The sequence below is a fragment of the Echinococcus granulosus genome, assembly GCF_000524195.1.
Source record: "Echinococcus granulosus chromosome Unknown EG_S00015, whole genome shotgun sequence".
Lineage (NCBI taxonomy): Eukaryota > Metazoa > Platyhelminthes > Cestoda > Cyclophyllidea > Taeniidae > Echinococcus > Echinococcus granulosus.
Window position 1 is genome coordinate 592,017 of NW_020170395.1, and position 16,393 is coordinate 608,409.

Genomic DNA, 16,393 nt, shown 5'->3' on the forward strand with positions numbered 1-16,393 from the left:
TTCTTCTCGACACTCTAACCTGTTTGTATTATGAATGTAGCTCGTTACAACATCGGAATGAAAGAAATTGCCTTAAGTTCTGCAATTCGGGTAATGCTGATTCTTTATGCTAAGTTTTGAGTCAAACCACTTGTGGAAAAGATCGAGTCTTACCGTTTGTCGCGGTCTGAATTCGAGACAATTCGGCTTATCGGCTCAGGCGCGTTTGGTGAGGTTTCTCTCGTGAGATCAAAGTCTTCCAATGAGTACTTTGCCCTTAAATCTCTGCACAAGTATGATATGCTCAAGCGTTCGGATGTAAATATTTTTTTTATTTTTAAATCCACTAGAGGGCATGCTTCCAGGAGGAACGGGAAGTTCTTGTCAAGGGGATGATTAAAGGATCACCTTGGATAACGCAGCTTCATCATACTTTTCAGGACGAAAAATATCTAGTAATTGCCTCTCTCTTGTCCTTTTCATTATTAGTATTTTGTGATGAAATTTTACAATGGTGGTGACATGTTAACAATGCTGAGCAAGTTTGACGACCAAATTCCCGAAGACATATCTCGATTTTACCTGGCCGAGCTTGTTTTAGCCATAAACTCACTGCACGAACTTGGTTACGTGCATCGAGATATTAAACCGGACAACGTCCTTCTGGAGACGTAAGCTCTTTTCCACAAGCCGCCTCACCTCTCCCTACCTCTCCAGATCTGGACACATTGTTCTGACAGATTTTGGCTCCTGCCTTCGCATCGGCAATGACGGTTTGATAAGAAACACCGCTGCCGTTGGCACTCCGGACTACATAGCGCCAGAAATTCTCCGTGCTGCCGAAGATTCGCACGGAACCTTCGGAGTGGAATGTGACTATTGGTCTCTGGGTGTGGTGATGTACGAGATGCTCTTTGGGGAGACACCATTTTACAGCGAAAATTTAATCCAGACTTACAGTCAGATAATGAATTTTGAGGTAATTTTGTCCTCATTTACTAAATCTGCAAACTTCCTCCAACGGCGGCCCCTGATTTTTACGTTGTCTTACATAGAAGACCTTCAAATTCCCCGAAGACGAAGAGGGTGTATCGAACGCTGCTAAAGACTTACTTAAACACTTTCTATGCGACAGGAAGCAGCGCTACGGGCGCAATGGAATCGAGGAAATTGTAAAGCATCCCTTTTTCACCGGCGTTGATTGGGAAAACATCCGGTCGCGTGCGTCTCTGCCCTGCTTTTGTCTATTAAAACCACGCCAATCTATTCACCGTATTCGTTTTACTCACGCAGAACCTGCGCCCTATCAACCAGAAGTCAAGTCCCCGGAGGATACATCAAATTTTGACATAGAAGAGTCAGTTCGCACTCACGTAGGTCTCATATCTTCGCTACTTTTTGTTTTATTGTTGCTGCACTATATTTATACTCGTTGAGTCTCCTCATCAATGACTCGTGGATTACGATGCCAGTGCTTTTCGTTTTATGCACGTCTTTGCATTATTTTACCCTTACTGCAGGCGTTTTATGTCGACTGTCTTGTTTATTCTTCAGGCTATTTGTTTCGCCACACCATAAAAACCTTTCGCAAAAATGTACTTTAGGGTTGAAGTAGGATGTACAACCTTGGTTGTGAATATGCGTTTTTTGTGTCTCCGTTTGAGTTCAGTCAACTGCTACATCAGATTGGATAAAATAACCTTCTTGAGGTCATGTTGGTACCGGCAGTGAGATCACTTTTGCATGCCTTTGCTTAACTCGTAGTGACGAAGTGAAAATTCAGCTTTTGGTAATTTTTGCCAAGGCCATATCTTTCTTCACAGGTAGATACTCTTTCAGTCTGCGCTTGCCTTTGCCTAAAAGGCTGAAACTGTTTTTTGCCCACCGGTTGTTCGATTTCTCGCATTCGCTTCTTTCAGTCCACTTCTGACCTTCGCGGAATGTGCAACTATGTCCATTGAATTGCTAGATTGAGAGCGTACTAACTTTTAATATAGCTGAGCAAATTTTTAAATTGAAGTTGTCATTATAGTAACAGTTGCCATTCTCCCCGCATGCACTTCAAAAAAAGGTATGATGGGACTCGTTTTCTCCGTTTTTCTTGCTTCGGTGAAATTTCGCTACTTAACACTATTTTTATAAGAAGTAAGTGGTTTCATTCCAGCAATGGTATAAAGATATTTTATGGTCATCGCGCCGCGTTTTTTACTTTTATCGACGATCTTACCTGGAGGAAAGTGGCCGAGAGCTTATTTTTAGACCATGAGGCACTTCGTCTATTTGCAAATGGTTGTATTGGTTGCGCAAATTGTAGCAAAAGCAACTTCTGCATGTATCTTGCTGTCTTTTTTGTATAAATACATCGTTTTAATAATGCCATTTCCGAGTTTGGCTTAAATTTGTTTATTTGACAAATTATCGTGGCTGAAATTGCTGTTCCAGGGTTTCTTGAATTCGTCACCCCGCTATCAGTTCCTACATCGTGAATTGCTTTTTCTTGTTAACTGAGTGCCATAAATTTTCTTAACGAGAAGCCCCTCTCGCTCAATAAAATTAGCTGACTTTTGCTCATAATTTACACACCTGATTTCCCATATCTTTGCTGTCATTTCACTCAGCTGGTTCAAATTATTTGCGGTGACTTAATAATGACTGCGCCCTGGATTTGTGTTGGTTTTACTGAGGATACTGTCATACCGAATTCCCTTTCGTCTGCGTTTCATAAAATCCTCTTATCTTTTACATTAGACAACTACCCAAGTACTCTTCTTTACCCCTAGTGGGAGCGCAACTTTTTAAAGATATATTAATTTTAACAGTTCTCTGCTATCAGTTAGTGGATCGGATTTCGTGCATATGCAGTTCTGAAATGTCTTGACTGTTCTTTTAACAGCAGTTTTAAACAGCTCAGTAGAGCAATTGAGAAATCATTATTAAGATGCATTCTATACCAATTAGAATGAAGGTATTTTCTTCGGCAGGAATGGTTTTCATATATGGCTTGTTAATTCTGACGTTGTTGTGGACCATGTAATGAATGTCGTTCTTGAGACTGTGGTAAAAGGCACTGTCTTTACCTTTAGGAGGGTCCACCATTGGGTTCAGTGTTTCGCGGATGCCAGGTGGCGTGCATTGGCTTCACGTTTACCAAGGGCTCTCCACTAAACCAAATTGGCAAGCTGGGTGAGAACCTCAAGGCAGAGTTGTTGGAAGAAGGAGCTACCACAACCACTGCTGCTGCTGATGTACACTGTCCCAAATGTTTAGGGCTCGAAGTGAGTTCCCTCTGCAGTTCATCTCTTGTTCTAACTGAGACAGGGGTCAGTGTTCAGCCATGAAAAAGTGTCTTGCATGGTGCGCACAAGTGCTATGAAGGCACGAACTGGTGTTCAGAGGTGTTATCGGGTAGGTGATTGGGTTGCTGATTTGTTTAAACTATTTGAGGCTTCATTGATTATTAAACCTCTACATAAATTTGAGCCTTAACTTGCGACTTATCGTCGTACCCGCCGTTATCTGATCGGCTGTAGTCACTGCTTTCCATCGCGGCTTAGTACTTTTCAATATTTGGTGTCACTAATCAAACAATGTTGATCATCGCGTTAGACCGATCGAGACAAACTGGGCTACGTGTAGAGTGGTGCGAAATGTGTACTCAGTAGTTCACTGCCTTTAAACTGTTTAGCCAAATCTATCAATAGATCTCGCGGTATCATCTTCTTCGTTTCAAGCTGATTCCCTTGTTTTCACCATCATCATCCAAACTTTTGAATCTACTACATGAATTCCTCCACTCTTCGGGTCTCCCGCTAAGTCGATCAGTCCCATCATAGATCCGTGACAGCTTCCGCTGTTTCGCATCTGTCACCGTTTTGAATGAATAAAAGTTGTAAGGGTGGAGCTCAAAGACAATTTCTCACTTGGAATAGATTTAAGTTGGTTTGATTACAGCTTGTCAATGGGATGAAAGTGTTTTTGGCTTGTATAAGAATTTGTCCATATCATCCTATGCTGTTACTTCGACCCCCGTACTTACCCATTTTTTAAGGGCTTCTTCCTGAATTTATAGCGGCATGAAGTCATAATTTTAAAGTAATTAATTCTTCAAAACCGATAGACGTAAAAGCAAAGCATTCTAGGGCTTCCGTAAAACTCAGAATTTTTGTTGTGATGACATTTTTAACCAAATTTTGACCACTATCTAGACTCCCCGTGAAAAACCAAATATTACCCGAGCAACTTCTTCCGAACTCATTGCTTTTGTGCCTAGTTTCAATACATTTGGCTTTTTCCAAAAACAGGTTTTAGGCAAATTTATCTGGCAGTGTAAGGTAGCGCATGCCGTCAAAGCTCTATGTGATCATTGCCTGAGGGGGACGCTCATTAATAGGTGATCGAAAATTGCTATACGCGATTATTTCTGTTCCGAGGGGAGCTCTCTGCCCATATTTTGAGTAACATCCATAACATTTCACATCGCAAAAGTCGTTGCTATCCACCCAAATAGATTCTTCCCCTTTATTGGTCCGTTGGTCAATATATTTCTTACCTGTATCTCATTTCTGTCCGTTCTTAAAAAATTTAATTTTTATTTGCTCATGGTGTAAATATTTCACCTTTTTCAAGTAGTTGATATCAGCAAAAATTTTACCGAAATATTTGTAAGGCGAAAGCACTACAAGCCCATTGCTTTCTGAACAACACGTTTACTAATTTCGGGAAACCCTAATCAAGCAGTATTCGTCCATATACTGCTTCTACTATGTTCCGCTTCCATTCAACAACGCAGATATTATCCACTTGTCGAATCACACTTTTGCAGTCACGGGTGCACGATCTGGAGTCGGAGCTGCAGGCACTGACAATGAATATGCAGCAGCAACCTCCACCACCGTCACCAAAGCTAAATGGAACCCCATCTGCAGCAGCATTAGAGGCGGCGATGGAAAAACTCACTGCCTCGGAGGCGCGGTCGAAAGAGCTGGCGGTGGAAGTGCAACACCTCCAGACAGTCCTGGATGCTGCTGAAGCTCGCTGTGTCAGTGAGGAAAAGCACAACGCTCACCTCACAAAGGCGTATGTCGATTACTTTTTGTGTCCTCTCGTGTAGTTTGTGGTCGTGCACATGGCAACAGGTTTGTTTGCGCCCGCGTTGTGTTGTAGCGTTCGAGTTATCTTCTCTAAGACATGGGACTTGGGAGTCTGGTGGGAATTCTATTAAAAGCGTATGGAAAGCCTGAGAGGTAAAATACATAGATTTCCCAGTACTAGTTTAGGGGGCCAAATCGTAGGTGACTGAAAAAAATCAGGTTGTAGGAATTGTTATCCTCCTTCAGATAATTACTTCTTCCACATGGCTCAAGCTCCTTTACCTATGCACGCGTTTGGCCAACTAGATGAAAGTTATCCCATTCATTCGTCGAATTGAAGCTTTGCTTACTGGGCTTGTCTGAGGTAGTTATGGCCGTGTCAGTGAGCAGCTTGAATAAATCATCCCAAACATCAATTGATGGCTTCTAGTTTACTTTCTGTTTGTACCATTTATTCACCTGATGGGGCTCAGATACGAATATTAGATAACTGGAATTCCACTGGTATGTTTAGCTTGGAATATTTAGCCACGCACGCTGCATTCTTTTCACCAGATGTCTTAAGCTCTTCTGTAAAGTGCATTTTATCAAGTAATGCTACCTTCAAGCAACTCTCCTGTCCCATTTCGCCCTGTACTTCTGTAAGCACTAGTGAATGAAGAAGGTTTTGCTTTATTCTGAAATTTCTGTGACGTTCGGAGTTATTCATCCTTTACTCCAAACAAACTACCTAAAGTCGTCACGGGAAAGAGGAGGCAGCAGATATCATCTAAGAAAAATGCAAGCCTTACCTTTGTTAAATTTTAGATTCAAAAATCATGCATGCCACAAATTGATATTTGGTGAAAAGTTTGTCTGTCGGGAATAGAAGAAATCGTTCGGCATCACTTCAGCGGGATTTGTGCATCCAAATTAAGCTTTTATTCACGATCATTTTCGATACACCACCAACTCCTGATGTCGCCTGTGTGGTGGACGTTCGGTGAAGTAGTTGACTTGACGCCGATTGGCCCGTACTATTAGACTCCATTATTTTTATGATTGCTGATGGTGCCATGAGAGGCTTTTGTCTGTGTTTTGTGTGTATCACATGCACGCTCGAATCGTGCACGTAAGGGCTTCTCTTTCATGTTCCGTGTCTGCGTGTGTACTGCACGTTTACTTCGAGCTTATTTCTCAGGCACAGCCGTTCTCAGCGGGACGAGATGGGGTGTGCGAGTAGAAACATGATTTTTTTAAGCACCATTACTGTCGTTCATTGGCCTCTCATGTGACGTGATTTTCGGCTTCGGTGATGATTTGTTGATGCTATTCTCTATCTTTTTGCCCCTCGCCAAATTTGTTCCTTTTTAACCATTAAAGACCAGGTTGGGACGCATAGAACCTACGTATGTGCTAAGCTTCCCAGTCAGTTAGTCAATTCACCCATGATGGCAATTTCATTGCCTATTTCTCAAACCACTCGAATGATTAGCTAATCCACATAACACTTTCTTTGAACCCTCCTTTTTCCCGGTTGATACCACGTTTTTAAGTATGCTCATGTTGGATTCAAAAGGTATGTAGGATCGCACTTGTAGCAGTGCTGCTAAATGGTACTTTCCTATCTGATCGCTCTCACACTAGCCAGGTTGTACCTGACTTATCTACTGTTTACTACAAAAATTACCGACAGTTGACATGAACGTGTTTGCAGTTATTTCGACTGCAGTTGTTTTAACATGCGCATTTCCACTTGCCAATTTGATTTCCATAATTCCGATAGCTTTCTTTGGTTGTTAAGGTTTTAGGCCTTCCCATACCGGCAACTGGCTTCACATCTCTTCCGTTTACCTTCCTACTACATACTTGGGATGCTTTGCAAATATGCAAAATGCGTATTTGTTTATCGAAGTTAGTGTTGATTTTCTTTAGCATAATCATCTGCTCATCTTTGACGTGCTTTTCACCAAATCCTAGAACTCCACTTCTTTTCATGTTATTTTCGGGCATCCTTTGGGGGCTCGCGTGGAACTTTCCCTAAAATGATCACAAATCGTGACCACAAGGCGGTACTGCCGATTGATGGAATTGAAAAAGGGGAATGAAGTGAAAAATCGGTTGATTGTATCCAATTAGCTTATGGAAATTTATTTGGTCGGAGTGGTTAGAAAGGCATTTGGCTCCATTTATTGATAGCTTGAATGGTCAAGATAAGTTACTGGCATTTAGCCATCAGAATTCGCCCCGTTTTTTTCCTGCATTTGATGTGGTCTTTTGGGATTTCGCTGACCTGATAGCTGGGCTCTTCTTTTTTCGAACGTGTGCCCTTACTTAAACCATTTGCCGAGGTAGAAAAACGCCATTCCTAACTCGCCTTACTCACTGAGGTTGGTTTCCATCATGTTGGAGGATTGGCTCTTTCTACAAAGGGGAGTCAGTGTTGGCTCCACTTCACCTTAGGGCTTGGTCACCTTTCCATTGTCTCACTGCTATGTAAATTAACTATGCCTGTGTGTGTGTATGTGCGCATGGCAAAAACTTCCGTTCGGAACTGGTACGCCTTGAGCGCTGTCGTCACATGATCTGCGGATTGTGTGCCTGCACTCACGTCCCTCTTTGTGCGAACCGCAGCCTTGGCGGCCTAGAAACAGGGCCGTTACCTGAGCGCCTGAATTATCGCTTTGCTGACGTCTTTTTTCGGAGCATTTCTCAATTCCTTATTTACAGTTTTTGTGTTGCGAATGTTTTTAATGAGTGTGTTGCAGTGCTAGTTCCCCGATGGCAATCAGTCATCTGCCCCAGACATCGTTTTCATGATCATGGTGACATTTGGCTAGAATTAGTGATTCTTATTTAAGATTTAGGGAGTTTACTAGTGAAGACGAACCCTAGTTTTTCGAAATCATGCTAATATTGAGGAGTTGGATTTGGTTTACTAATGCATCTAATCAAAAGATCAGATCGACCTGAATTAAGGGTCTACCTTTTCACAAATTTTGTCGCTAGGCGTAGTCACGCCTGTTAGCTGCCTTCGCCTTTTTCCTCCCACATTTACGTTTAAAGTTTAGTTTCATTAAATGGAGGACTTTCTCTTCTGTCTTCTCTCTTCATTGCTTGTTTCTTACTTTGCCCTACTGCCCGGTCCACCACAATCAGTGACTGTTTTTAACCGAAAACTACACCTTAATTTGGCTTAATAGATGGTTCTGTTCTCATTCCCTATGGGCAAATCAACCAGTCAGTGTTTGGAGTCTGTTTTGCTCCCCTAGAATTCCTTTCCAGAGTATCCGCGCGTATAAGATTCTTGTTCGTCCGAAGTTTGTGGCTTTGATACACAGGTGCACTTTCACGTTACGCTAAATTGTTAAACTCCCTGATCTGCGCCAGTCGCCTGTCTTGACACACGTCTCCTTGTCCGTGCGGCTGTCCGATTTTAGTGTCTCAATGCACCTCGTTGGCTCGCCCTGCGTTGTGGATTATCTCGCTTCTCAAGCCAGCGCCTTCACTACCATTGTGTAATTTTTTTTGCCGTTGTTCCTTCCCTTCACTTGCTTTTATTTCACTCACGTGTCTGCATGTTTGTGTGAGTTTGGATGGGTGTGTGGTCCTGTGGCGCCCTCGAGTCGTGCTCTATTCCCACACTCCAAAGTACGTCGGCACTTTGTATCTTCTTCTGCCTGTGTACTTGTACCCTAACAGCTTCAGTTCACCCTCACCTCATCCGTTTGAGAAGCAGTTTGTCCTGGCCTTTCCCTCCAACTTGTGTCTGAGCCGTCTCCGTTTAGGTTCAAATACATGCCCTAGACCCTCCAAAGCGGTCGTTTTTTATGTCATATGGGGTTGACACCAGTTGACAAAGAAACGCAAATTAGCCGATCTGATGCTGTAAAGGAACCTATAACCGATTGCTGACATTTGCCAAAATAACACATTCAAGTGATCGAAGGCTTTCCTTTTGAACACAACTTCTTCTCAGACTTCAATAATTCCATGGATTGTGGACCTTAACTTTGCGGTTTAGATAGCAAAAAATTAGATTTCTCCCATTGTCAATGGCCCTATTATCACGGGACACTTCTTAAAGATCGATCTGATTCCTAGCTAGATATATATTTTATTTTTTTGGGCGTAGTTTTTGCATCATTTTTTAAAATCTCAGTAGTGAATAAAATTTATGATGAGTTCCTTAGACTGTTCAGCAAAATGGTAAACTAAGGAAATCCCATTTCAAGTGACTGATGGTTACAAAAGCGATCACAAGCTATTAGTTTGGTCTTAAATGAGTATTGTCACCTTTTTTCCTAGGTCGGGTCACAATCCTTATGTCAACAACCAATGGTACTCTTCTTATGCTTGGCCCCCTTTACAAGTAAAAACACGTTCAACTGGCTTACTATTATAACTCTCTCAAACGCGAATATCCATTTTCAATTTTCAATATGCATTTCAAAACGGATAACATCAAAGTAACATCTGCTTCCCACAACAGGCTACTATTAATAAATAATGCTTGAGCATTTCATACCATTATCGTAAAAATGACCCGATTTCCAGTGAGTGAGCACATTTGGAAAGTAAATTTTCCCAAGGTTTTCAGTGAATTTCATTCTTTATGAGACAACTGATTTTGACTTCTAGGCACATCTATACCTATGCTTCCTATGCGGTGTTATACTGCACTTTAGTCACCTGTGGCGAACCCTCATAATTGTCCACGTGGCCACAGGCAAAAATTCTTTGTTGACTGCCTTCTTTTGAAGATGGCTTTTGACCTCTCAACACCTTTCCGTCTAAACGTACACCCTTGCACCCGTCTTCTATTCACTTAGTGTGTAACCATCCGCTTTTTGCCGCTCTCGTAACCGCCCTCTAACATGCGACCTTTGGGGTCAATTCGTGCGTACACAAGCCCACACACGCGCACAAGCATCTTATGGCCTTCGACTAAAATGATTAAATTTACTGCCCCGTGGACTACATTTCAAGTCTACTGCCTGCGTTTCAATTTTTTGTATTTCGAACTTTACTTGGCATATCGTGTCGATTGTCGGAAGTATAGCGTATTCCGTCACTCAAAACTCCCGATGTGACGATGTCATTATCTGCTGTAATAACATTCGACATGATTTGATGTGCTTACATGTCTCTAGCAGCTTTTGTATGCTTGATGCACACTTGCACAGCTGCTGCGCAAATAGCCCCCTCCCACGATCGCCAAATATAAACTATTTCGGTGTCGGGTCACGGGATAGTCTTTTGTGTTACCTAAAGTGGTATGTGCATGCGCTTGGGTCGCTCCTTGTAGTGTTCCATCTTCGAAAAGTAGTCTGACTTGGGCATTTCTCTTGTTCTGTTTGATCGGCTCATGTTTCTCTAATCTAAAACAAGGCGTGCAGGTCTAAAGTTACAAAAAGAAGGTTTAGTAGTCATGTTGACAATGACCCGTTAATGACGGACAGACAGCCAGCAGACAAAAAAAGTCATTGGGCGAGATGCGATAGTGAAGGGGCTGCGAGACATGATTACTTAGTAAACTGATGCAGTCTGGCGAATTGTGGACAGTGAATGAGGTTTTAAACACAAACGATCATCATTAGCTAGTCATCAGTTCAAACATAAACGCAAGCTATTGAGATTTCACATGAATAAGACTTTCGGATGTCATCCACCAGATAACGATCGTATATGAACGTAAAAAAAAGGTCTCAATTTCTTGACTGCACTTTTTAACAAAGTTGAAATCACATAATAAGATAGGATTTAACGGGGATATTGTAAGAAGTAAGTCCCTGAAAAAGTTTCGTCCCACAGCTAGGCGATTATATTTTGGTTTTGCAGTTGCTGACCTAGTGATAGTGGTCCTCTAATATTTGCAAATCCTTCTTCACACCAAATCGGCAAAAGGGCTGGCACTTTTTGTCCTCATCCTTGTTTTTCTGGGTTTTGAAAGGTCAAATCTCTTAAGTTGATCCGTTTGTGCACCGACATGGGGACTCAACTGTCCTCTACAAACTGCCAGGTCTTGCACTAGATAACTCTTTTGCACATGCCAAACTTTGCATTGTTTCATCGAATGTACTCCAGGCCTCTTTGCACCCTCCCATAAACCATTGACAAGTCCTTGTTAAGGTGATCGGACTGCGCTATCAATAATTTGGGCCCGAGGAGTCTACGTGATCAGGTGCTAGACACACATGGTGCCACCAGTAATCAAAATAGAACCAATAAGCTTTTTACCACCTCTATTTTAGCCAGTCGACACCTAGTGAACATGATGTGTTTGATTTGTCTTACAGCCTGGCGGAGGAGCAAGAAAGGACAGAGCGCCTCAAATTTGACGTTCGCGAATACGAGGAGGAAAATGAAGATCTTTGCAAACGCATTCAGGAGACCAGCTCCAAGCTGCGCGACAAGGAGGCAGCCTGTGAAAGAGTACGTCTTTTGATCTGTTTATATTTTCCGTGCAAAATGTTGGGTTGCCGTTTTTTATGTAACATTTGTTTAAAGTATTCATATTATTAGGTACTGGCAAGAAACGGGTTGGTGCTCCGCTTCCCTTAACTCACTGATTTTGTAATTGCTCCTCTCCCTTCCCAAGAGTGATGCAATCATTCTCATTTCTAAGTGTCACAGCTAATTTGTTGGCTTGTTCTTCTGGCAAAAGCGCTCTTACCTAGGTGCGTGCACTTTATCGACATTCTGTACTATTACTCTTGCGATCCTACCTTCTCTGGTACAAGGCTCTTTTCTAAGCGATCACAAATGCTGTAGAACCGAGGTCCAAACAGGGCAGAGGGATTTGGCATCTGGCACCCTCCTTGCATTGGTGACCTTGATGCAATGCAAAAATTCACAAACCGGAGGGTGACTGAGGCCAGCATGAACTGACCTAATTAATTTCCCATTTGTACTTTGGCTGTGGCTCGGCCATGGTCCTAGATGAACAAACGCACTGATTGAAGCATTGTGGGATTAATGAGGGTTTTTCTATCATACGTTGCTTTTTTGTGTTTTGATTAAAATCTTTATAGATATGTGTGATATTCACACAAACTCGGAGAGTTTGGTATTCATTCGCATTGGCTCCAAGTTGCTCACTTTGCTATTTCACTTTAAGTTTAATTGCTTGACGACGTATTATTTCCTTTAATTCATTAGCTATACCATCGTTTGTGTTTTGGGTCCCTCACTAAATACATTGTAGGATATACGAGCTGCGAAATAGCTTTAGTGACAAAATACAGGATGACTGCTCGGGCGGGAATTTCATCTCCCTATTTTGAGGACCGAATCGACAGCTATTGATAGTTTGCATAATTGTGTGCATATTTACAGCAACTGTTTTTCCTTCACGCTGTGATAGAGACCATTCCAATGTTCAACTAATTAAAAATTCGTGCAAAACTTTGTAAACTATAATCTAGAAGGATGGACAAAAACGTGCGTTTGAAACAATGAAATCCGCCTTCACAATACTAAAATCGGAAACTGTCACTAAAAGGTTTCAGGGCGACTTGGATTTCCATGCGAAGAGTTTGGCGAAAAAAACTGGAATACCAATGCTCAATGTCTCACTATTTTCATTCTCTCAGGAATGCGGAGTTATAGTTGTTCGCGTGAATTTCTAAAGCTTTTCTTGAAGAATGAGGCAAATAAAAAATGTCAAGTACCTCCGTAGTAAATGAAGCCCCAACCGTTAACAATGTTTTGCTAATTTGAAATAAGGTTGTCATATTTGCGCCTTTTATTCTTTCCTAATCCTTTCCTTTCGACAGATCTGCTGTGGTTTCGGAGAGGAAGGGATGCCCAAAAGCTAACAGGCTTTTCTTTAACCTTTCACACTCCGTTCAGTACATGCTGAATTCAGTGTGAAATTTTTTCATTTTTATGAAAATCAAACCCAGTTAGCGCCTAATGGAGAAAAACCCATCTATCATCATTCAGACGATCGGATAAGTCTGATTTAGTCTGAACTCTCTGTTGCTTGAATACGTAATAGGATTTTCTGTGAAGTCTCTATTTTTTTGTTTTCTTTTTTCACAAAAATGATGAATGACGTTGAGAATGTAGTTTGAATCTTGTAGCAGTTATTGGGTGCATATTTAGTTTTTTGTATTTTGCATTTTCGATATCTATCAGGCAATTTAAACTTTAGGCTGAAGTTGTTAGGCTCGGAGAGCATTGTTAATTGCAAAGATTACTACCAATTGTGGCACCTTCCTTATTTTTGTAGTGTACGAATTGATGTGTAAGTTAGAAGCGTTTTCTATATAAACAGTTTTTCTTTCATAACAATCTGGGAAAGTTTTGGCGTAATGTATAATTTCAGCATTCATTTTATTTATCTGTTTCCTTGAATACCCTCTATTCTTTGTTAACTCGGACTTTTTGAAAACCTTGAAGGAATGCAAGTTAGAATGACAGTCCTGCGATTGCTTTCAGTTTGGCTTCAGATGGATTTTAGGACTCCGAATGTCGGAGAGGCACTACCTTGTAATTGCTTTTTCTTTAGGTTTTTGTTATAACACTGTAGACTTGATGAATTCAAAACTTATCTGGCCATCTTCTGGACCATTTTAGCTTCCCAACCGACATTGTTTTTTTATTCTAGAAATTTATTAAGTTAATCCTTTTGTTTCCCGCTTGAATTCTTCTGCTTAACCACAAATTTGTGAAGGTTGCAGGTCCTAGATTTTGGGTCCTCCAACTATTCTTTTCTCCTCTTAACTTTCAGCTCCTCAATGATCTGGAAGAGAAACGCGCCGAGCTGGCGGCACAGCGGAAGCTCTTGGACGAGTACATCCAACAGCAGCAACACTCACAGAAGGCAGCGGCAGCAGTAGCACTGGAGAACAATCATTCTAATGGGTTTGGAGCCACAGCAGGTGACACCACAGCGGGAGTGACGGCGGCGGCGAACGAGTTGGATCTGAAGTTCCGTGAGGCGGTGGCCTGGGCAGAGGAGTGTGAGACAAAGTTGGCCAATCAAGAGGCCTACTGGACCGATCAAAAGCTCCGCTGGCAGCGTGAGCGCTCAGAGCTGCAGGACCGTATTCGAGAGATTGTTCTCGAAAGAGTGCGTTGTTGTTACTCTTCACCCCTCGTCCATCCTGATCTATTGAGTTTTACTGTGAGCCATCTATTGCCGTCTCCTTGCGTCGTAGACCTTTGGAGCTCGATCTTTAACTTGTCGATCTCATCGATCTTGCATAGTTTTTGGTTGGCAGTGTTTGAGTCTCTGCGAGGCTAAGTCTGTAAAAGTTGATTTGCGGTGAGAATCGACAGTTTCTCCTGTTGGAATGCGAAATGCGGAGGATGTGGACGTTTACCTTCTCAGAACATGATCAAATCTATTCTCATAAGCAAGTTTCTCTAACACACTGAATTGCTTTCAATATGTACCATACCTTTACTCCGTATCCGGTGGCTAGGGCCACATACGTCAGATAAGCCTTTCAGTGCCCTAGCTACTCGTATAATTCGAACAAGAACTGTGTAAGATACTTGAGTATTTTCACGTTCAGAGTTGAAACTCATCAAGCTGTTTTAATTGCAGGTCATTATTATCAATCTCTCAATCCATTAACAAGTATCTGCGATACGATAAACGCAACTGAATTAGTAGAATTGCTTTGGTTTCTGTGCAGCACCATGCTGCTAATTTTTCAGGTGAAATCATCCGTATTTTGAAATTGTTTTGATTTCGGTAGGCGAATTTTGGAAAAATCTTTCAAGATGTTTTTTAAAGGGCATCAAAGTTCAACTTATCATTTAACCACCTCTTCAAGATGATAATTATAGAGTCATTTGATTGGTTTTGTGTAAATCTCATTCCGGTAACTTATTGTATGTATCAAAGCACCACTCTGATTATGAATAAAAAAATTGGTTCGAGCCAGCAGCGTGAAATTTTCATCGGGCTTGTGAAAGAGAGTTTTTATCGTATCCATCACTTTTGGGACTTATTATATGGCGAAAATGTGTCCAAATCCCAGGACTGCTCTTTTTTGGTCACTGCATAGTGCTGCTGCTCATGACTCACCTTCCGCTATAATCCAAAGGGTGTGTCGCCTGAGACGCGGCACGGCGTTTCCGCATTGCCAGAGTAAACAAACGATCAAACGAGTCGTCCCCACTCTGGTGGATAGGCTCTCCCACACTCCATTGAACTTTAAAAAAACTTCGTCTGTGTGTGTAGGCTGGAGATGTGGTGCACAAACTTGAAACTCTCTTGCTTGTGCGGATTTTTGTCTCATAGGGTTTGGGGTCTATCCTCCTCAGAAGTGAATCCATGTGTTAAGAATGGTTGAAAAAGCGTATAGGATGAATGGAGTGCTTTTTAACAAATTGTTAAGTTATTTCTTCCGATGGAGTCAACTAGTATGGTGAAATAATTGTTTCTCAGAATTTACTTCCCTTTTCGTAACACGTTTTATCCTTCTGCAGTTCCTCCTTTTCTAAGAGTTCGAGCTAAATGTGTGAGTTGCTTTTTATGAAAAATTCTGGTATAAATAGGCTATGGCGTCTTTCTGTGTCTAGTTATTTTTTATGAAACTTTTATGAAATCACCTATACCATATGGTCATGGTCTGGTAAAACCTTAATACTTTTAGCGTTATAAAAAATACAAATGAAGAGTAAATCTCCCCTCAAGACTTTTACCAACATTAGCATCTTTGAGGCGTAGAACTAAAGTGAAACGCAGCATCAGCCAATCAAAGTTGGGGTAGCGCACCACTTAGCAAATATAGTTTTGTGTGCTTGCAATCAATCTATCGACAGTCATTGCTAGTACGGAAGATGGGAAGTAGCACAAACAACTATGCTCATTTTTGAGCCCTGATTACACAGAGTGAATGTGTGAAGCATTTGAATCCTAGAATAGCTTCTTCTTTGCAGACGAGTTTCCTGGAGGGCGAGTTACGCCAAGAGAGGCAGCGTTGCACGGCGCTGGAGCAACGTGTGATGGTGTGGGAAAATCAGCTAGCCGAACTTGTCTGCATGGCTGACAATGAGTGGGCCGCCAATGACAGTCTTCATGTACGTTTTTAATCCTTCATGGTATTATATTGCCATCCCATACACCTGTTTACAGACATTCGTACCTTTGAACGCCACATCCTGTACTCTTGTTTTTTGAAACCACTCGGCTTTGTACATACCTTTGAGAGTACTACCAGCGATTTCTACTGCTTCCTGCATGGCCCATTCAGGGCGGGCCTCGGGTATACTTCTGGCACGTTACTAATTTTGAAGTCTGTCAGCTTGATCTATAAGTTTTAATAATGATTCATGGACATTTTCGGCGGTATCTAACGGCAAATCATGCGAGATAGTCGCTT

The 16,393-nt window shown here is 41.7% G+C and overlaps 1 protein-coding gene across 1 annotated transcript in view; it reads left to right on the top strand. All coding sequences in view use genetic code 11, as the record gives it.

The window, feature by feature from the left end:
- Nucleotides 1-477: 477 nt before the first annotated feature.
- Nucleotides 478-16,393, top strand: part of EGR_03070 (Serine/threonine-protein kinase MRCK beta) — a gene marked incomplete at both ends in the record, with an annotated part of 45,772 nt that continues 29,856 nt past the window's right edge. Inside the window, 9 exons of the mRNA XM_024492319.1 lie at nt 478-650; nt 697-958; nt 1,035-1,200; nt 1,273-1,352; nt 3,063-3,254; nt 4,802-5,055; nt 11,303-11,483; nt 13,786-14,181; nt 15,951-16,091. Coding sequence (XP_024353245.1) covers nt 478-650; nt 697-958; nt 1,035-1,200; nt 1,273-1,352; nt 3,063-3,254; nt 4,802-5,055; nt 11,303-11,483; nt 13,786-14,181; nt 15,951-16,091 — 1,845 coding nt within the window. The remainder of the gene's footprint in view (nt 651-696; nt 959-1,034; nt 1,201-1,272; nt 1,353-3,062; nt 3,255-4,801; nt 5,056-11,302; nt 11,484-13,785; nt 14,182-15,950; nt 16,092-16,393) is intronic.